This window comes from Dendrobates tinctorius, unplaced genomic scaffold (assembly GCF_039654945.1).
Source record: "Dendrobates tinctorius isolate UK_male_01 unplaced genomic scaffold, ASM3965494v1 ptg000272l, whole genome shotgun sequence".
NCBI lineage: Eukaryota > Metazoa > Chordata > Amphibia > Anura > Dendrobatidae > Dendrobates > Dendrobates tinctorius.
In genome coordinates, this window is record NW_027361939.1 from 10,669,178 (window position 1) to 10,689,262 (window position 20,085).

At 47.1% G+C, this 20,085-nt stretch overlaps 1 protein-coding gene across 2 annotated transcripts in view; it reads left to right on the plus strand.

Annotated features, from left to right (window-relative positions):
* NCAPH (non-SMC condensin I complex subunit H) overlaps nt 1-20,085 on the plus strand; it is a 165,928-nt gene that overhangs the window by 97,421 nt on the left and 48,422 nt on the right. For both annotated transcript variants that reach the window (XM_073559536.1, XM_073559535.1), the window contains exons 3-5: nt 13,559-13,649; nt 13,767-13,859; nt 13,938-14,076. In XM_073559536.1, coding sequence (XP_073415637.1) covers nt 13,559-13,649; nt 13,767-13,859; nt 13,938-14,076 — 323 coding nt within the window. The remainder of the gene's footprint in view (nt 1-13,558; nt 13,650-13,766; nt 13,860-13,937; nt 14,077-20,085) is intronic.

A 20,085-nucleotide genomic window follows, 5' to 3' on the forward strand; every position in this document is an offset into this window, starting at 1 on the left:
GACGCCAACACCAAGACGTGCCAGCGACTCCAGGGGTCCTTGTCGCCAGTCTCCCTCCCACTCGCCTACCAGAGCCTGTCGGTTGGATGAGACGCAAGACTTCTTCAGACAGGTAACGGATCGTGGATAGGTGAGTATTAGGCCCTGCTCCGTGCCGACCCCCTGCTGACAGGCGGCCGCCGCAACTAATTTAGGCCCCGGCTTCAGTTCGGGCCTACCGCTGCGTCGCGGCCACGCCCCCCGCCCCTTTCTTCTAAGCGGGCTTCTCTTCCGCTCTTCCCAGGCCCTCCCACCGCCTGTCCTTCACCTGCCCAGCCTGCTATTGGCTAGAGGGCGGTGAATTTTAACCCTGCGAGGTGCTCCGCCCTCCCTCCTCTCCAAAGGCGCGCTTTTTCTCAGGACGGCGCCATTTTCCCAGCCTGTTAGCCGGGCACCAGCTCCTCACTGGACAGCATCTTCTCCAGCTGGTTTTTTTTCAGGAGGTCTGTCGGCCGGATTTCGCTCTGACCTGCATCCACTGACAGGTCGCAGAGCATCGCTTCTGGGGACACCGGACCGTGAGTAGCTCTGCACTGCAGACTGACCCTTCTCCGCACTCTGTCCCCCAACCTTCCGGCATTACCTCAGCTTTTCACTATGTCTAAGTCTGATCGTACCCGCTCTACCGCCCCCCCCTGCACTTTAGTCAAGTACTTTGCATGTTCTTCGTGCAATCGCAAACTTCCCTCAGGCCAGTCCACTCCCCTCTGCCTGGATTGTAGCAATCCATTTCAGCCTGACGCCGTCCAGGAGCCATCTGCGGCCCCAGGTGAGAGTGAGCCCCCCATGCCTGGCTGGGCCTCCTCGCTTTCTCAATCAGTGGCAGACCTCACCAGGGTGTCTCAGTCCCTGGTGGCCGTTCTTGATAAGTTGCCCCTGGACTCTTCAACAGGGCCAAGCAGGTCCCAAATTGTTCCATCTGAATCAGCCAGCGGTAGTCGCAAAAGACCCAGGCAAGATTCCCAGCCGGAATCCTCTCCTAGTCCCATCTCACCGCATAGCCCTTCTCACCAGTCTCCCTCTCGGGCCTCCTCTCCCGAGTCAGGGGAAGCGCTTTCGGACAGGTCATCTGAGGGGATTTTAGAGCTGGATTCAGACCAGGATGCAAGCATGAAGGTCACAGTGCAGGACCTCATTGCTGCGATCCATCATACCTTCGATATTGCTGACTCCCCTGCGAAATCCTCAGATCAGGAGGTTTCGTTCAGACGGGCAGAAACTCCCTCCAGGGTTTTTCCTTTCCATTCCCAGTTTGGGAAAATTTTTACCAAGGAAAGAGAGGATCCGACCAGACGCTTTCAGAGAGGAAAACGTCTCGGCATACTCTACCCATTTGCTAAGGAGCTCACGGACAACTGGTCGGCCTCTCCCTCAGTCGATCCGCCCGTGTCCAGGCTATCCAATAACACGGTTCTCCCGCTTTCAGGCGTGGCGTCCCTAAAGGATTCTAATGACAGGATTATAGAATCCCTGGCGAAGTCTGCCTTTGAAGCGGCTTCAGCGGCGGTGTGTCCAATCTTTGCTTCATCCTGGACAGCAAAGACCATAGCCACGTGGGCAGACGACCTTCGGCAGGGCATCTTAGATAAGGCGCAACCGGAGCATTTGGCCAATCTCGCCAATCAGATCTCCCAGGCTGGGGACTATCTTCTCTCCGCTTCCTTGGATGCTGCATCCTGTGCAGTTCAGGCGTCAAGCAACGTTATTGCAATTCGACGTACACTTTGGCTAAAGGCATGGCAAGCGGACTTGTCTTCTAAAAAGTCCCTCACTAACCTGCCTTTTCAGGGGGTGCGCCTCTTTGGGTCCCAATTGGACCAGATTATTAAGGACGCCACCGGAGGCACGAGTTCACTCCTCCCTCAGTCCAAGCCTCGCAGACCCCCACTAAGGCGTCAGTTTCGACCCTTTCGGACTTTCCGCCGTTTCAATACGGCGGACAACTCCTCCAGCCAACAGAGACCGCAGGCTCGCCAGGAGAGAAGGAAAGTTTCCTTCAGACCCACTCCTTCCTGGCGACCCCACTCCTCCCAGGGCAGACCGTCCAGATCTAGATCTGGACGGTCTACTTCAGCATGACTATCATCGGGCACGCGAAGGGCCTTTCCAATTGGGAGGTCGACTTCTTTCCTTCAGGGACGTTTGGCTGGCCGCCGTGGAGGACGCCTGGGTCAGGGAGGTCGTATCCTCAGGATACAAGATAGAGTTCGTCTCTCTCCCACGGGATCGTTTCTTCGAATCCCGGCCTCCAAAGGATCCAGCCTTGATCCCGGGGTTCTCTACAGCTATCGCCGCTCTCCTCAGTTCCGGGGTGATTGTGCCCGTTCCCGAATCGGAGCGCTTCACGGGGTTCTACTCGAACCTGTTTGTAGTGCCGAAAAAAGACGGCGCAGTTCGACCCATCTTGGATCTCAAGCTGCTCAACAAGAGGGTCCGCCTTCGCCACTTCCGCATGGAGTCGCTTCGCTCGGTCATCGCCTCCATGGAGGAGCAGGAATTCATGTGCTCAATAGACATCCAAGATGCCTATTTACATGTTCCAATTTTCTCCGGACATCAGAAGTTCCTGCGCTTTGCGATTCGACAGCACCACTACCAGTTTGTCGCACTGCCCTTCGGTCTTGCCACCGCTCCCAGAGTCTTCACGAAGATCATGGCTGCGTTGATGGCTTTGTTGAGAGTCAGAGGCCTCGTTCTTTTCCCGTACCTAGACGATATTCTGATCAAGGCTCCCTCATTCCAACAGGCTCACCAAAGTTTGTCAATCGTCCTGGACACTCTTTCCAATTTCGGGTGGATCGTCAACAGGAAAAAGTCCTGTCTGGTTCCTACCCAACACCTGGTCTTTCTAGGTCTTCTGTTCGACACTCGTCGGTCAAGGGTCTTTCTCCCACAAGAAAAGATTCTCTCTCTGCAGCAGGAAGTACGATCGCTACAGACCTCGCGATTCCCATCCCTCCGTACAGCCATGAGGGTCCTGGGAAAGATGGTCGCGGCAATAGAGGCAGTTCCCTTTGCCCAATTTCACGCCAGGCCTCTCCAGCAGGCCATTCTGTCGAAATGGAACAGGTCGCCTCAGTCCCTGGATCGCCCTGTCCATCTTTCTTACCGGATCAAGCGGTCTCTCAACTGGTGGTTGTCGTCAACTCTCATTCTATCGGGTCGATCCTTCCTTCCCATTCACTGGCAGATAGTAACCACAGATGCCAGTCTCCTCGGTTGGGGTGCTGTGTTCCGCAACCACACTGTTCAGGGTCGATGGTCGGATCGGGAATCAGCACTACCGATCAACGTTCTGGAGATTCGAGCGATTCATCTTGCTCTGGTCCACTGGGAAAGGCTCCTCAAGGGACTGCCGGTACGGATTCAGACAGACAACGCCACAGCGGTGGCATATGTCAACCGCCAAGGGGGAACACGGAGTGTTTCAGCCCTGGCGGAGGTGTCCAAGATTCTTCGTTGGGCGGAGATTTCTGTCCCGACAATCTCCGCGGTTCACATTCCCGGCGTAGACAACTGGGCCGCCGATTTTCTCAGCCGCGAGGGTCTCGCGGCGAGAGAATGGTCCCTACATCCGGAAGTGTTTCATCTGCTCTGCCTTCGGTGGGGAACCCCGGATGTAGACCTCATGGCGTCTCGCCTCAACAGGAAAGTCCCACAATTCGTGTCCAGGTCTCGGGACCCTCTGGCAGTGGGCGCCGACGCCCTGGCCGTTCCTTGGTCCCAGTTCGAACTTCCCTACCTGTTCCCTCCTCTGCCTCTTCTTCCCAAGCTGTTGAAGAAGATCAAGGCAGAAGGACTTCCGGTCATTCTCATCGCCCCAAATTGGCCCAGAAGGTCTTGGTTCGCGGACATTGTCAACCTTCTCGCGGACGCCCCCTGGAGGCTTCCAGACAGAACAGATCTGCTGTCTCAGGGTCCGATTTGCCACCCCAATTCTCGGCCGCTCAATTTAACGGCGTGGCTGTTGAGACCGAGGTTCTGAAACGAGCAGGATTTTCCGACCACGTAATTCAGACCATGATCCGAGCCAGAAAGCCATCATCTTCCAAGATTTACTACCGTACTTGGAAGGCCTATTTCACTTGGTGTGAGACCAATGACATCGCGCCCATGTCCTTTTCGCTCCCTTCAGTCCTAGCGTTTCTTCAGGCAGGATTGGATGCGGGGCTTGCCCTCAGTTCCCTGAAGGGTCAAGTTTCGGCGCTGTCCATTCTGTTTCAGAAAACGTTGGCTTCCCGTCCTCAGGTTAAGACCTTTCTTCAGGGCGTGGCTCACACGGTCCCGCCGTACCGGGCGCCCGTGGATCCATGGGATCTTAATCTGGTTCTTGAGGTTCTGCAAGGTCCGCCCTTTGAAGCCCTCAGGGATATTTCCCTTTCTCTCCTTTCTTGGAAGGTAGCCTTTCTGGTGGCCATCACCTCCGTCCGGCGCGTGTCGGAATTGGCAGCTCTTTCGTGCCGCTCTCCCTTTCTGGTTCTCCACCAGGATAAGGTAGTTCTGCGGCCTCCGCCCTCGTTCCTTCCGAAGGTGGTGTCCTCGTTTCACCTCAACGAGGATATCGTGCTCCCGTCCTTTTGTCCGAATCCAACTCATCCCCGAGAGCGGTCCTTGAACAAGCTGGACCTGGTTAGGGCGGTAAGAGTCTATCTGTCTAGGACGACTTCCTTGCGAAAGACAGAGTCTCTTTTCATTATCCCTGATGGAGCGCGGAAAGGTCACCCGGCGTCAAAAGCCACCATTGCTCGCAGGATCAGATCGGCTATCCTGGAAGCCTACCGTGTTAAGCGTCGCGGAGCCCCTCCGGGTATCAGGGCCCACTCTACTCGAGCAGTGGGTGCCTCCTGGGCGGTGCGCCACAGAGCTTCCGCACTGCAGCTTTGCAAAGCTGCAACATGGTCATCGGTTCACACGTTTGTGAAATTCTACAAAGGATCCGCAAGTGATGTACAGTAGAATGTTAGGCAATGGAAAATAAAAATCGCTGTGCACATGCGGAAAATTCAGCGCGGAAACGCAGCGGTTTATTTTCCGCAGCATGTCAATTCTTTGTGCGGATTCCGCAGCGTTTTAACACCCATTCCATTATAGGAATCCGCAGGTGTAAAAACGCAGGCTAAATCCGCATGTAAAACGCAGGCATTTTGACCTGCGGATTCTGCAGATTCCGCACGGAAAAATCCGCAATGTGTGCACATACCCTTTCTCTGATCTCGTCTCTCTCCGCTCCTTTGCTCTGATCTCGTCTCTCTCCGCTCCTTTGCTCTGATCTCGTCTCTCTCCGCTCCTTTGCTCTGATCTCGTCTCTCTCCGCTCCTTTGCTCTGATCTCGTCTCTCTCCGCTCCTTTGCTCTGATCTCGTCTCTCTCCGCTCCTTTGCTCTGATCTCGTCTCTCTCCGCTCCTTTGCTCTGATCTCGTCTCTCTCCGCTCCTTTGCTCTGATCTCGTCTCTCTCCGCTCCTTTGCTCTGATCTCGTCTCTCTCCGCTCCTTTGCTCTGATCTCGTCTCTCTCCGCTCCTTTGCTCTGATCTCGTCTCTCTCCGCTCCTTTGCTCTGATCTCGTCTCTCTCCGCTCCTTTGCTCTGATCTCGTCTCTCTCCGCTCCTTTGCTCTGATCTCGTCTCTCTCCGCTCCTTTGCTCTGATCTCGTCTCTCTCCGCTCCTTTGCTCTGATCTCGTCTCTCTCCGCTCCTTTGCTCTGATCTCGTCTCTCTCCGCTCCTTTGCTCTGATCTCGTCTCTCTCCGCTCCTTTGCTCTGATCTCGTCTCTCTCCGCTCCTTTCCTCTGATCTCGTCTCTCTCCGCTCCTTTGCTCTGATCTCGTCTCTCTCCGCTCCTTTGCTCTGATCTCGGTTCTCTCCGCTCCTTTAATCTGATCTCGTCTGTCTCCGCTCCTTTAATTTGATCTCGTCTGTCTCCGCTCCTTTAATTTGATCTCGTCTGTCTCCGCTCCTTTAATTTGATCCCGTCTGTCTCCGCTCCTTTAATTTGATCTCGTCTGTCTCCGCTCCTTTAATTTGATCTCGTCTGTCTCCGCTCCTTTAATTTGATCTCGTCTGTCTCCGCTCCTTTAATTTGATCTCGTCTGTCTCCGCTCCTTTGCTCTGATCTCGTCTGTCTCCGCTCCTTTGCTCTGATCTCGTCTGTCTCCGCTCCTTTGCTCTGATCTCGTCTGTCTCTGCACCTCTGCACAGATCTTGTCTCCTTGATTAGTATAGGGAATCTGTCACCCTTTTGAGCTTTTTGAGATATTAATATGGGAATACAGATTGTATACAGCTGAAGTTAGTCATACTTGATGATTCCTTGTTCAGTAAAAATTATTTTTTTATAGCTTCGGTCTTCCATGCTATGGGGCATATGCTGTGCCCGTAAGATAAGACTGCCTCCCGTCTTCATTATATAAGATTACTTTTCCCCTTCTCTTCGGTGTCTCTTTGACGTCATGAGCTCGTCTGGAAATCCTGCGCATTTTGCCTGCCGTTGCTCCTCTGCACTGTGGGGAATTCACCTTCACTGTGTACCGGAGATCACTGGGACCAGACGCTACGGTGGCTCACCTGCGCACATCAAAATTGGAGACAGCGCCCACAGAAGGCCGGAACGGTGCAGAGGAGCGACTGTACTTATAAGCGATCAGATTGTCACAGGTTCAAGACATCTAAGGAGACTAAAAACACAAAAAAAGTATAGGATAAAAAAGAAAGGTGGTAGAAATTTGAATTGCCCTCATTTTGCCCCATTAAATATAATTAAAAAATACATTTCGTATACTGTGTCCCTAAAGTTCCTTTTATCAAGATATATTATTAGTTCACCTGATCGCTAAAAACTGTAAACAGGAAAAAAAATTTGAGATATCAGAATTGCTTTTTTTTTAATCATAAGCAAAAGTGATCAAAATGTCTCCTCTGACCCAAAGTTAAATCGATAAAAACGTCAGCTCACCATGCTACTATTTCAGGGTTTTTTTTCTCGTTACGTAAAAGATATAAAAAAATTGTAAATTTGGAATCACCACAATTGTTCTGAAACAATGTCAAAAGTGTACATGCAAAGAGAAAATATGAGTAACTAGGTGAGTATAATAATACGTCTTTATTAGTTAGCATATGTATCACTTAGTACGAAAGCACAAAAAGTTAAAAGACACCACAGGGTAGAAAACAGAAGCCCGGGAAGAACACCCAGCCACAAGATATCAAATAACAAAACAGTGTATATAGGATATAGCCACATCTAGGTAAGTAACCAGTGTCTGCTAATTCCCCTACGCCACATCATAGATCCGTTGTAATAACCTAGTGTGCACGAGTAAATCTCATATGGCCAGTTTGAAAAGATATCTTACCAGATGTACAAATAGAGGCTGAGTGGACCCAGGACCAGGTAAGGGGAACGCCCGACGCGCGTTTCGCGTGACTAAAAGACGCTTTCTCAAGGGAAGTATACCGGGGAGTGCGCACAGGACCTTCTTAAGCCCATGTGATTAGTCACATGGTTCCCGATCAGCCAATCAAAGCGGTTCGGCGCGGCGCATACGCGCTGTGCACCCGAAGGGCCGGACAATGCAGGAGAGAGCGTCAAACGTTACCCCGGGCAGCAGGGGAGGAGGAGTCCCCGGGAGCCCGGAGGAAGGCAAAAGACACTCCTCCGCATGTCGGCCACAAACAGGGACAGTGGGCGTGCGCACAACCACTGATGCCAATGAATGTACCATGCATCAAAGTAGTGCACAGAATGTTGGACACAGGTCAAAAGTGGACAGAAATATATATTTACATAAAACAGGCAAATGCAAGTAGAGATTTATACATATATATCAGAGGGTACTGAAGAATTCGGATATAACATCACTGCACATTTAATCTCTTCAAATTATAGCATCCCATAGTCGTCCATAGACACCAATGTCCAAGATAATGAGCATCCAGTGTAGATATTAAAATTAAGGCTAGTGGAACAGCCAAGTATAAATATAAAATATGGATCCAATTGATGGATGGAAAAGAGGTCCAGCATAAACTAAAAAAGAAAATAAGTGAAACATATATCAAAAAAACACACACAAACAATAATGAATAAAACCAACCCAAAACCTGGGATATGGGGAAACAGTGGGGAAGAGGGGGCACAAAATAAATAAACGGACCAAAAAGGCCCAATAGGAAAATATTCAACGTTCAGGATACCCTACAAAAAAGAGGTAAACGACAGTGATTCATTAAGCCCTTTAGGGGCCATTGTGTCGAGTGTAATAATCCATTTGGCCTCAATTTGAGCCAACCTACGTTTATAATTCCCCCCCCCTCGCCCCTAAATGTACTTGATCAATCCCTCTAATTTTAAGGGAAATGATTCGCCATTATGATATTGTCGAAAATGGCGGGGCAAGGTTTTAAGGAGGGACATATCGGTCACTGTCTTGGATGCACAGATGTCCCGCACATGTTCACGCACCCTCATCCTAAGCTCCCTTGACGTAAGTCCAATATAAATTTTTGCACAGTCACATGTGGCGTAATAGATCACGTTCGTACTGCCACAGGATATTCGATGGCGTATATCAAACTGTCTCCTTCCATCCGAGGTACTGAAGGTGGTGCAGCGCAGAACATTTGTGCATGCAACACAGTGACCGCAGGGTATGGAACCAGGTGTAGGGCCCCTGGAGCCAAACGGATTAACCTGTACGGGTAGGTAGTGACTCTGCACGAGAAGGTCCTTAAGATTTTTGGACCTTCTTGGAGTCACTGAAGGATACGATCCCAAGGATGCTCCCAGGGAGGGTTCAGTACCCAAAATAGACCAGTGTTTCATAAGGATCTGTCTCATATCCTCCCATTGATTGAAAGTAGATATAAATCTAATAGGTTTCTCCTTATTTGAACGAGAGGGCCTCTTCGAAGATTCCAGGAGACTGCCGCGTGGTGTTGCCCTTGCTCTTAAGTAGCCTTTTTTGATACTTCTATTTGAGTATCCACGGTTCAGAAATCGCATCTTCAAATCAGCCGATTGAATCTCAAATTGGGTATCCGAAGAGCAGATCCGCCTCGCCCGTAGGAACTGTCCAACCGGGACGGCCCCTATGGTGGAAGGGTTGTGGGCAGAGGACGCATGAACCAAAGAGTTAATGGATGTCGGTTTACGATAAACATCCGTCTGAATATAACCAGAGTGATCAACATTCATGGTAATATCCAGAAAACTAATCTTAGTGTTATCATAAGAATAGGTCAAGTGGTTCAGCGTCCTCATGAAATCCCCGAGCTGTTGCACCGATCCATCCCACAAAAAGAAGATATCATCTATATACCTGTGCCAGCACAGCACATGGGAAGCGGCCTGCATCGCCAAAGATTATTCTCTCCCACGAACCGAGGAAGAGATTAGCATACGCAGGCGCACAGGCCGCGCCCATGGCCGTGCCGCGCTTCTGTAGAAAGTATTGATCTTTAAAAGTAAAAAAATTGTGGGTAAGGATAAAGTGCAACAGCTCGAGGATAAGCCCACACAAAGGGCCACCCAGATCGGAAGCGCCCAGGAAGAGGCGGACCGCATCCAAACCGTGAGAGTGTTCAATACACGTATAGAGGCTTTCCACATCGGCAGTCACCAGTAGAGTCCCTTGGTCCACAAAAACACCATTGACCCTAGCCAGGGCGTCCGTAGTGTCGCGTATATATGATGGTAGAGTTTCCACCAACGGTTTTAAATAAAAATCAATAAATTGACAGATAGGATCACAAAGTCCGTCAATGCCTGACACTATAGGACGCCCTGGGGGGTCAAGGGCGTTCTTATGGACCTTGGGTAATAAATAGAAAGTTGGAATCCTCGGATACTTAGTCACAAGACCATCAAAGACCTGCCTTGAGATGACATTATTGTCCAGAGCCTCCAAGAGGATGCGCTGGAGGTCGAGAGAGAAGGTCGCAAGTGGGTTAGACGATAAACGTGAGTAGGTATTAGGATCTCTTAATTGACGAAAGGCCTCACGCTCATATTTATCGTGGGGCCAGACGACAATATTCCCCCCCCCTTGTCGGCTGGCTTGAAGACCACGTCAGTAAGCTTTTGTAGCTCTCGTATAGCAATACGTTGAGCATGCGTCAAATTATCATATCGACGCTTAGTCGATAGTTCTTTGAAGTCATAAACCAATTTGGTAAAGACTTCAAAAGCCGGGCATAGCGACAAGGGGGGGAATTTTGTTGACTTTGGAAGAATAGATGTTGGGAACCTACTTGTTGACGGAGCTGTTTGCTCATCCAATAGCTCCTCCAAATTGCGAAGAGCTTCTCTCTCGACCTCACTGATCATCTCCCTTGAGGTCCTCCTGGCATGTAATTTACGCAGTAACAGTTTGCGTGAAAACAAGTGCAGTTCTTTATGGCTGTAAAGAAGTGGAAAGAATTAGTCGGACAAAAAGACAACCCTCTGGACAAAACTTCCAATTGTATTTTGGACAGGACATGAGTAGATAAATTGAGTACCTGTACACCTCCCTGGGATTGGGGCACCTTTCCCGTATTGGACTTGTTCTTAGTGATTTGTCTTGTCATAATACGCCTAGTTGTAGGGATAAAGCCTGAAGGGCCCGTATTGGAAGAATTTTTAGAGCCATACTCATTCTCTCCGGAAGTATGTCAAAAGTGTGTTGATTTTTTTTTTTTCTCCCGCGATTTCACTGCATTTTTTTTCCTGTTTTCCATTACTCAGGCTGGTTTCACATTTGCGTTTTTTAGCGCTGGAAAAAAACGCACACCTGCGCATGCGTTTTTTCCCCTATATTTAACATGGGTGCGCATACCTGCGCGCTGGTAAGCGCATGTATGCGATTTTCATGCGCAGCGTTTTTTTGGGGTGTGCGTTGGGATTTTCCAGACGCAGCATGTTGCATTTTTTGGCCCTGCAAAAAAGCGCATGCGCACATATGCGCACGTTTTGCGCTAAAAATGGCCATTATAGCCTATGGATGCGCATATGTGCGCACTGGCATGCTCATGTATGCGTTTTTTTGCATATGCGTTTTTTTTTTTAAACCATGGAATTTAGGGGTTTGGGTTAGAGTTAGGGTTAGTTAAGGGGGTTTAGGGTTAGGGTTATGGTCAGGGTTGGGGTTTGGGTCAGGGTTAGGGTTAAGTATGGTTTTGTTAAGGATTAGGGTCATGGTTAGGGTCAGGATTAGGGTTAAGTATGGTTTTGTTAAGGGTTAGGGTTAGGGTCAGGGTTAGGGTCAGGATTAGGGTTAAGTATGGTTTGGTTAAGGGTTAGGGTCAGGGTTAGGGTCAGGATTAGGGTTAAGTATGATTTTGTTAAGGATTAGGGTCAGGATTAGGGTTAAGTATGGTTTTGTTAAGGGTTAGGGTCAGGGTTAGAGTCAGGGTTAGGGTTAGGGTTAAGTATGGTTTTGTTAAGGATTAGGGTCAGGGTTAGGGTTAAGTATGGTTTTGTTAAGGGTTAGGGTCAGGGTTAGGGTTAGGGTTAGTTAGGGTTTAGGGTTTGGGTTAGGGTTAAGTATGATTTGGTTAAGGGTTAGGGTCAGGGTTAGGGTCAGGGTTAGGGTTAGTAAAGTCATGGTTTGGGTAGTGTGAGGGGCCACCTAAAAATGTTGGAAAAAAACGCAAACGCGGTAAAAACGCGCTAAAAACGCATACAAACGCATAAAAACGCTGAGTTTTTTTCATGCATGCTCATAAAAATGCTTGAAAAAAACGCAGCAGTTGTATGCTTATGTATGCGTTTTTTCAATGCGTTTTTTTGCGGGAAAAACGCGCTGCAAAAAAAAGCAAGTGTGAAACTAGCCTCAGCATGGTAAAATAGATGTTGTTCAAAAGTCCAAATCGTCCAGGGAAAGACAAGACCTTATATGGTGACTATGTCGGCGGAAAAATAAAAAGTTATGGTTCTTGGAAGGGGAGTAAGGAAAGCGCAAAAAAAATGAAAAATTTCCCAGTCATTAAGAGATTCTTCTTGTTCAAAATGTTTTGTGCCGATAAAATAATAAAGCTTATACTCCCCTCCCGTTCCCACGATGTTGGCACTCGCAGTAACAGGGCTTGCTTGCATGCATTTATGATGCCGGCGCCCAATCAGCGCTGGCGTCACTGTCACCACCTTCGGACAAATTGAACATGAAGAGGAATTAAGGTCTCTCCCTGATCTGAGTGTCTCCTCCTGCTCAATTCGACAGGAGGCTGGGACAGTGACACCAGCGCTGATCCGCGTCACATAACACAACAGCACAAGATGCCCGCAAGACGGAGTGCCGACAACTCGGGAACGGCAGCGGCGTTGGAGGGGAGTCTAAGTTTATTATTTTATCTGGGCCAAGCCAAAGCTATGACAAGTTGTTCAAGTAGTGGACGACGTCTTAAAGTGGACCTATCACCAGGGCTGTGGAGCCTGAGTCTGTGTCCATTTTGGTGGAGTCGGTATAAAATGGACCCACTCCGACTCCAAAAATATATAATAAATTGGGTATAGTAGCACAATGCAGGAGGTGCCGAAAATGTTTTCACGAGACTTTGGGAAAGTTCTGAAATCTCCTATAAACGTCTGTTCTGTTCCTGATCTAAGGATCTCGGCTTTTAGTTGAGATGAATCTGTGCCGCACTTTATGTCCATTCTCAGTAGTGATCAGTGCTTTGGAGTCAGGGAAACTGAGGAGTTAGAGGTTTGGCTCACCGACGCCGCAGCCTTGCCTGTCACACTGTGAAACGTGACCAGTATTTGCTCTTATTTTATTCCCACTGCTCCCCTCTGTATTCCATTTATTTTTTCAATATATAAATCCTCCACTTTTCCAGAGATTTGGGCCTTTTTATTTAGGTGCTACTTTTTACAGCCTTTTCAAGGGGATAAGGCTCCCAGGATTCTCTGGACGCGTGTCTTTAGATCGCCATGTGAGCCCTTTCATAAAAACGAAATAAAAAGTGTCCAATATCTCTGAAACCAACGGGTGAACCAAAACAAAGCTGCATACTTGGGAGCAGTGGGAATGAAATATGAATAAAAGTGTCACAATTTTGACCTGGCAAAATGGCCTCTTTAAAAAAAAGTTGAACTCAGATCTCCCTGCTGCTGAGCTCTCACACTGCTCAGTATGAGCTGTAGCTGTCGGGTGTGGGAAGACTGAAACATTTTGGACTCATGAGCTCTTTCTCTCTCACTGGAATCCTAAAATGCTCATTTTAATATCAGGGCTATGCAATCATTCTAACATGGCGTTTCAAAGTAACTACATCAGACTCATCAGGTCTAAGATGTAGTTAATAATGTGTGCAGCTTGTATTGTAAAATCCTCTTCAATTCTTCCAACCAGACTAAGGCTCGGCTCTCATCCGTGGCTTCTGAGCATATGATAGTTTCTAACTAGTGCGATTATCTGTCAGGTTTTTTGAAGCCCAAACTGGATTGAGTAGACGGCCAGTGCAGGGTATTCCTACCACGTCTGCTTATTCCCTGCAGTCATAGGATATATTCATTACCATGAACAATCTTTTTCTTGACAGATCTGAAGCGTCGTCACTCGTCCTGCCCAAACTGTCCAATACACAGATCTCGGACCATTACTCTACCTGCATCAAGCTGTCTCAGGAGAACGTAGGTTTCTGCTCATCACGTGACGCATTTGCAGTCGGCACACGTACCCGGCCGTATAGATTTTCTGCTTTATTATTGTATTACACGTTGGTACATTGCTTCCAATTTCTTCTGCAGAGAATAACCACAAAGAATGCTTTTGGGCTGCACCTGATTGATTACATGGGTGACATCCTCAAGGAGAAAGGAAGTGAACTCACCAACTTCAAGGTGGATGCAAACCTTTCTCTTGTGTCTGTACCGGATGCCAATGAATGAGCCATTTTTACAATGTATCTTACGTTCCAGGTTGCTGCAGGGACACTTGATGCAAGCGCCAAAATCTATGCAGTGAGAGTTGATGCTGTGCACGCAGATGTGTACAAAGTATTGGGTGGACTGGGCGAAGAGTCAGAAGGACCGAGGGAAGTGGAGAACCAGGGGATCGGTATGTACAAATAGCCAGGCACATGGCCGCCTGTTCATTTATTAGAAGTGAAGGTGAATAGATGGTTACTACACAAGAAAAAATAATTTTTTATTTCATAAACATGGCAGTCAAAGTCTGTGTAGATGGCGTTTTTGTGTTTTGAGTCCTTCAAAAACAAGTTTTTTTAAGGGAAAATCGCTCCGGGAAACGCTTTTTTTTTTTTTTTTTTTTTTGAGGAATTTTCTTTTTTCTAAAGGTTTTGCTTTTTTTTTACCTCCCTGAAAGTGTCCTAGGCAGCCATTGGATTGGTTTCCTTCCTGATCCACTTAAACATAGGACAGGCATTATTATTATTTTTTTTTTTTTTTTTCATTTTCATCATTAAGGGTGAAAAAGAAAAGGTTAAATCTCCTCATGTGACCAGCAAAATGGATCTCCCCATAGAAATGAATAGGAAGAGTTTTCCAAGCGTTTTTGAGTCTGGTTTTGGAGCAGATCCACTCCAAGAAAAAATCCTCAAAATCTCATTTTTTTTATATAGCAAAAGGTCTTGAAGCCTATTTGCCATTAAAGGACTTGTCCACACCACTAGCAGACATGATGCTTCAGAGCTTCCCTGTGGTGTTCAGGAGCTGGCCGGATCATGGAAATGGGCATATTGGTCCTACGCTGCAGAGGTACAGCTGCCTTTGTTATGAGCATAGTACCAGCATGGAAATGGGCAAAGATCTGTGTAAGGAAGAAAAGTAATAACAGCATAGTACCATATGAAAAATGAGGATGGTGGGAAGGGTCAATCCCTCCCTTGTGTATAAGTGCTCTCACTTTGGGGTGTTGTGTGCAGGACACATTTGTCCAGGCATGTTAATAGTCACAACAACCGTACCAGAAAAAAACCCGCCAAAAATTCCAATTCTTTATTAATCATTAATTTTTAAGGAAGTACACCTCGTGAATGTATCTAGTCATCCTGGCAGCATGGCCAAAAAGTGTAAAAGCCAATCAATGCACAAAAAAGGTCGATATTTCAGCGTTACTAGGGATCAGAAAAAGAAGAGCCACCATCACAGAGTGCAGCCTTAGTGCTGCTGAAGGTGGCTCTTTAACTGAAAAGCGCCAAGGGGGGGGACAGGTTCCCTTTAACCCCTTAATGTCTATGGATGTGCACAGTCTGTCATGGCAGGAGGTAACTTTCAGCACCATGACTGACTCTGCACATCTTGCCTTTGAACTGTTACTGCGTGGAAACACGCAGTTTCAGTTCAGTGCCGGCAGCACTCGGTCCCTGCACCCACAGCGCTGTGATTGGTCGGTCAATCTGACAGACCAAACACAGCATTGATCAGCAGAAGCTGGAATTTGAGCTTCTCCTTGCCTGATCAGTGTAGGAGCCCAGCGCTGCAGTGGCTGAGCGTCCTGCACTGACAGCTAGGAGCAGAGTCCCCACCGCCCCTGGCTGTTAACCCCTTCACTGCTGCGATCGAGCATGATCGCAGCGTTCAGAGGATAGGGGGCTCCCTCTGCCTCAGGTCGGCGTCCCTGCGATGTAATCGCGGGGCCTGACCTGTGCCATGATGACCCGGAGGTGTCATGACAACCTCCGGGTCATTTACCTACGGAGAGATGGTGAGATCATGCTCACAGCATGGTGTCAGCAGCTCTCAGCATTGGTATAGTACATTACAATGCTGGAGCATTGTAATGTATTATACCGAAAGTGAAAGTCCCATAAAGGGACAAGGTAAAAAAAAACCCAAAACATTTAAAAAAAAATATAAAAAAAATTATTAAAAAATTCCCTAAAAAATCCCCTAAAAATTACACATTTTTATGTAAAATAAGCTAAAATAAACAAAAAAATACACGTTTGGTATCGCCACGTCCGTAAAAATCCCATCTATAAAAGTATCACCCTAGTTAACCCGTTCAGTGAACGCAGTAAAAAAAAAAATACAAAAAAGTAGCAAATTATACTTTTTCCAAGCAGTATCTTCATACCGCTTGGAAAAAGTGCAATAACACGCGATCAAAAAGACGAATATAAATAAACATGGTACTGCTGAAAACGTCGTCTTGTCCTGCAAAAAACGAGCCACCATACAGCATCATCAGCAAAAAAATACAAAAGTTATAGCTCGCAGAATAAAGTGATGCAAAAATATTTTTTCTATAAAAGTTTTTGTGTAAAAAACACCAAAACATAAAAAAAAGATATAAATGAGGTATCGCTGTGATCGTAGTGACCTGAAGAATAAAGCTGCCATACTAATTTTACCACATGCGGAATGGAGGGGGGAAAAAAAAAAGCATTCCTAAATTGCTGGTTTATGTTCATTCAAAAAATGAACAGGAAAATCAGAATAGAAAGTGATCAAAAAATGTTATGTGCCCGAAAATGGTACCAATAAAAATGTCAGCTCTTCCCGCAAAAATCAAGCCCACACATGACTCTGTCGGACAAAATATGGAAAAATTATAGCTCATTGAAGATCATTTTTGTGGAAAAAATATGCTTTTTTAATTTTACGGCTCTACGTTATAACCTGTGAAGCCCTTGGGGGTTCAAAGTGCTCAACACACATTTGGATAAGTTCCTTGGGGGTCTAGTTTCCAAAATGGGGTCAATTGTGGGGGGTTTCCGCTGTTTAGGTACATCAGGCTCTCCAAACGTGACATGGCCTCCACTCTCGATTCCAGCCAATTTGATATTCAAAATCTCAAATGATGCTCCTTCCCTTCTGAGCACTGCCGTGCGCCTAAAGGGTGCTCTTCCTCCACACATGGGGTATCGGTGTACTCAGGAGAAATTGCACAACAAATATTGTGGTTCATTTTCTCCTGATACCCTTGACAAAATAAAAAAAATTGTGTCCAAATAAAAAATTTTGGGAAAAAAAGTTAAATGTTCATTTTTTCCTTCCACATTGCTTCAATTCTTTTGAAGTACCTAAACGGTTAATAAACTTCTTGAATGTAGTTTTGAACACCTTGAGGGGTGCAGTTTTTACAATGGTGTCACGTTTGGGTATTTTCTGTTATATTGACCCCCCAAACTCACTTCAAATGTGAGGTGGTCCCTAAAAAAAATGATTTGGTAAATTTTGTTGGAAAAATGAGAAATCTCTGATCAACGTCTAACCCTTATAACTTCCTAAGAAAAGAAAAAATTTGTTTCCAAAATCGTGCTGATGTAAAGTAGACATGTGGGAAATGTTATTTATTAACTATTTTTTGTGACATATCTCTCTGATTTAAGGGCATAAAAATTAAGTTTGAAAATTGTAAAATTTTAAACATTTTCGCCATATTTCCATTTTTTTAATAAATAAACGCAAGTCATATCGAAGAAACTTTACCACTAACATAGAGTACAATATGTCACGAAAAAACATCCTCAGAATCAGCGGGATATATTGAAGCGTTCCAGAGTTATTACCTCATAAAGTGACAGTGGTCCGATTTCAAAATTAAGGCCTGGTCTTTAACCTACAAAATGGCTTGGCGTTAATGTGTAAGTGCCATATTGATCGACTCTTCGTTATCAGCTCTTCTGGCGGTATGCAGTATTTCTTTACCGTAATGGTTATTTCTTTATTAATTATGGTAATCTATATTTGTCCTAGTCGATTGTTTATAACGATTCCTCTGGAATTCTTGCCTTTGATATATTAAATTAATTTAGCATTTAGGGACAGCTCAGGGCACAGTTTTTAAGGATCATTGGTGCCATTGTCGCAATATTTAGGGTACCAACCTCTGCAGACAGGCAGGGAAGAGTCTTAGGTTGACTGCAGGCCCTCTTCCCAAAATATAAAGAATCCTATTATTTGGTTAGTAGCTCCTTTTATAAATAGCTCCTCATACCTGTAATGTGCGCGCTGCCCGAGAACCGACATCAGGCTATTGCGCCTGCGTGTTGCAGAGGCCTCAGCCCCACAGTGTGAATACATCATAACACACTGCGGGGCGGGATCTGGGACCTCCACAACACGGTTCTCGGGCAGCGCGCACTGCACATGCCCGAGAACTATTGTCACAGCGCAGGCGCTGGGATTAAAAGCAGGAGGATGCAGCGATGCACAGGGGCATCATGATGGACGGATGGTGGGCGGCTGATACAGGGGGATACACCATACTTATGGGACACATTGGGCTCTTTAACTGAAAACCGCCCTCTGGGGGCTGACAGTATGCCAATACAGTAGTGTTCAGATGAATAATCCTTATCAAATAAAACTTGCCAAAGCAATGTAGTAATCTATAAGGCATGATCCGTACAAGCGAGTAGAAATAGGCACAGTATTTGATGTATGCAAGAAATAGGAATAACACTAATACTTATCTGATATAATATCCCATATCCAGCAAAGCTAATAAACCTTCCCATCACGTTTCTCCTCCTTCTCATTAGCTTCTTTAGGGGAGCAGGTGGACAGACCCTTTGGTGGGGTACAGTTGATCAAATAAATGGCAATATGGATGCCTTAATGTGATAATTTTTAAACTCCCTATACACGAAATGACAAAAGTGGAAAAAGACTTTACTCTGTCGCCTCATTGGGGGACACAGGACCTTGGGTGTTATGCTTTCTGTCCACTAGGAGGCGACACTATGCTTAATCTGAAAAATATTTGGCTCTGGCTCCTCCTCCACAGTATACACCCCTGGGCAGCATCCACCTTACCTCAGTTTTTGCTTAGTGTCGCAAGGAGGCACACCTAAGAAGATTCTTCTTGACACAAATGAAGAAAAGAGGGTCTCTCTGAGACTCCCGGCATGGCTCCCTCCTCGGTCCTCTTTTTAGCGGTACCCGGTTGAGGTAGAGATGGCTCTTCCCTGTTATGAATGAGTCACCGTAGGAGGCAAAAGCGGAAATACAAGCTAAGTCCAGAAAACCAGAGAAGTTGGCAACTATCAGATTGCAGACCCCTGAACCCACCAACACAACTAGCAGTAGCCGTGGGGGGTTCCTACGATGCCCTAGACCCCTCGATCACAGCCGGAGAATTAAATAGGCCTAAAGAAAGAAAGGGGAAATCTAAACTGCCCCAGAGCAGACCCCAAAGCAATAGGCAGCCCCCAACATATAATGACGGTGAAGCAAGATGAAAACACTAACACAGACAGAAAGATAGACTGAGCAAAGACAGGGCCCAAAACTACCTAGATAGGAACGGATAGGAAGGCTGCTGTCTGCAATCTGCCAAAACCCTATCAAAGACATAAGCCAACAAGCTGATATGAAAAAGGCCCTGAAGCAGCTAGGCTTCAAAAACTAAATCAGCACTCAGGTAATTTCAGAAGACAGAGCTAAAGGAATTCAGCACACCCCAGCAGGGAATGGCAGAAATCCAGAAAAACAAAGCAAAACAAAGTCAAAGCACCAATGCAAAAGGTCGAGCAGCAAACTTAGCTTTAGAGGAGCAGGAATTCAGACTGGTCTCCAAGGATCCCACAGAGAAATCACCCGCAGGGCAGAAGGGCGTCTGCAGCCTTATATCCAGTCAGTAACTCCACTCAGCCAGTGATCATCATCAGCCTCAGGTGTTTGATAATCAGGCTCACTACCTTTCTTTACCAGAAGAGGGAGTTCCTCGGGCCTCAGTAATGAAGGGGAAAATGAACTCACAACACTTCCCCATGTCGCTCCCTCCCCAGCCCTTCGGGTGCATGGTTCGAGGTCGAGAACCCCCCTCCTTCCCCAGGCCCTGGGCCTTTTTGGGTTGAGGCTGAGGTGAGGAAGAATTCCTCCTGATGGCGGTGAAGCGCCCTCCCTAACCCCCTCTAGGGATGTTAGGTTGAGACGCCACAGGTAGGACCTGCGTTCGCAGCGCTAACTTTATTGTAGCCCCAGCACTGCTATGGGGCCGGGGGCTGTCATATTTGGGCCACAGTATGCAGGGATTCCTGTACCTGCGGCAGCGTCAGCCCTCTAAAGGGGTCAAAAAGACCCTTCACAGGGCTGCGCTGCGTATATAGGGGCGTCTGGGCGATATGGCACTCATCCGGGGGGGGGTTTGGTTCGT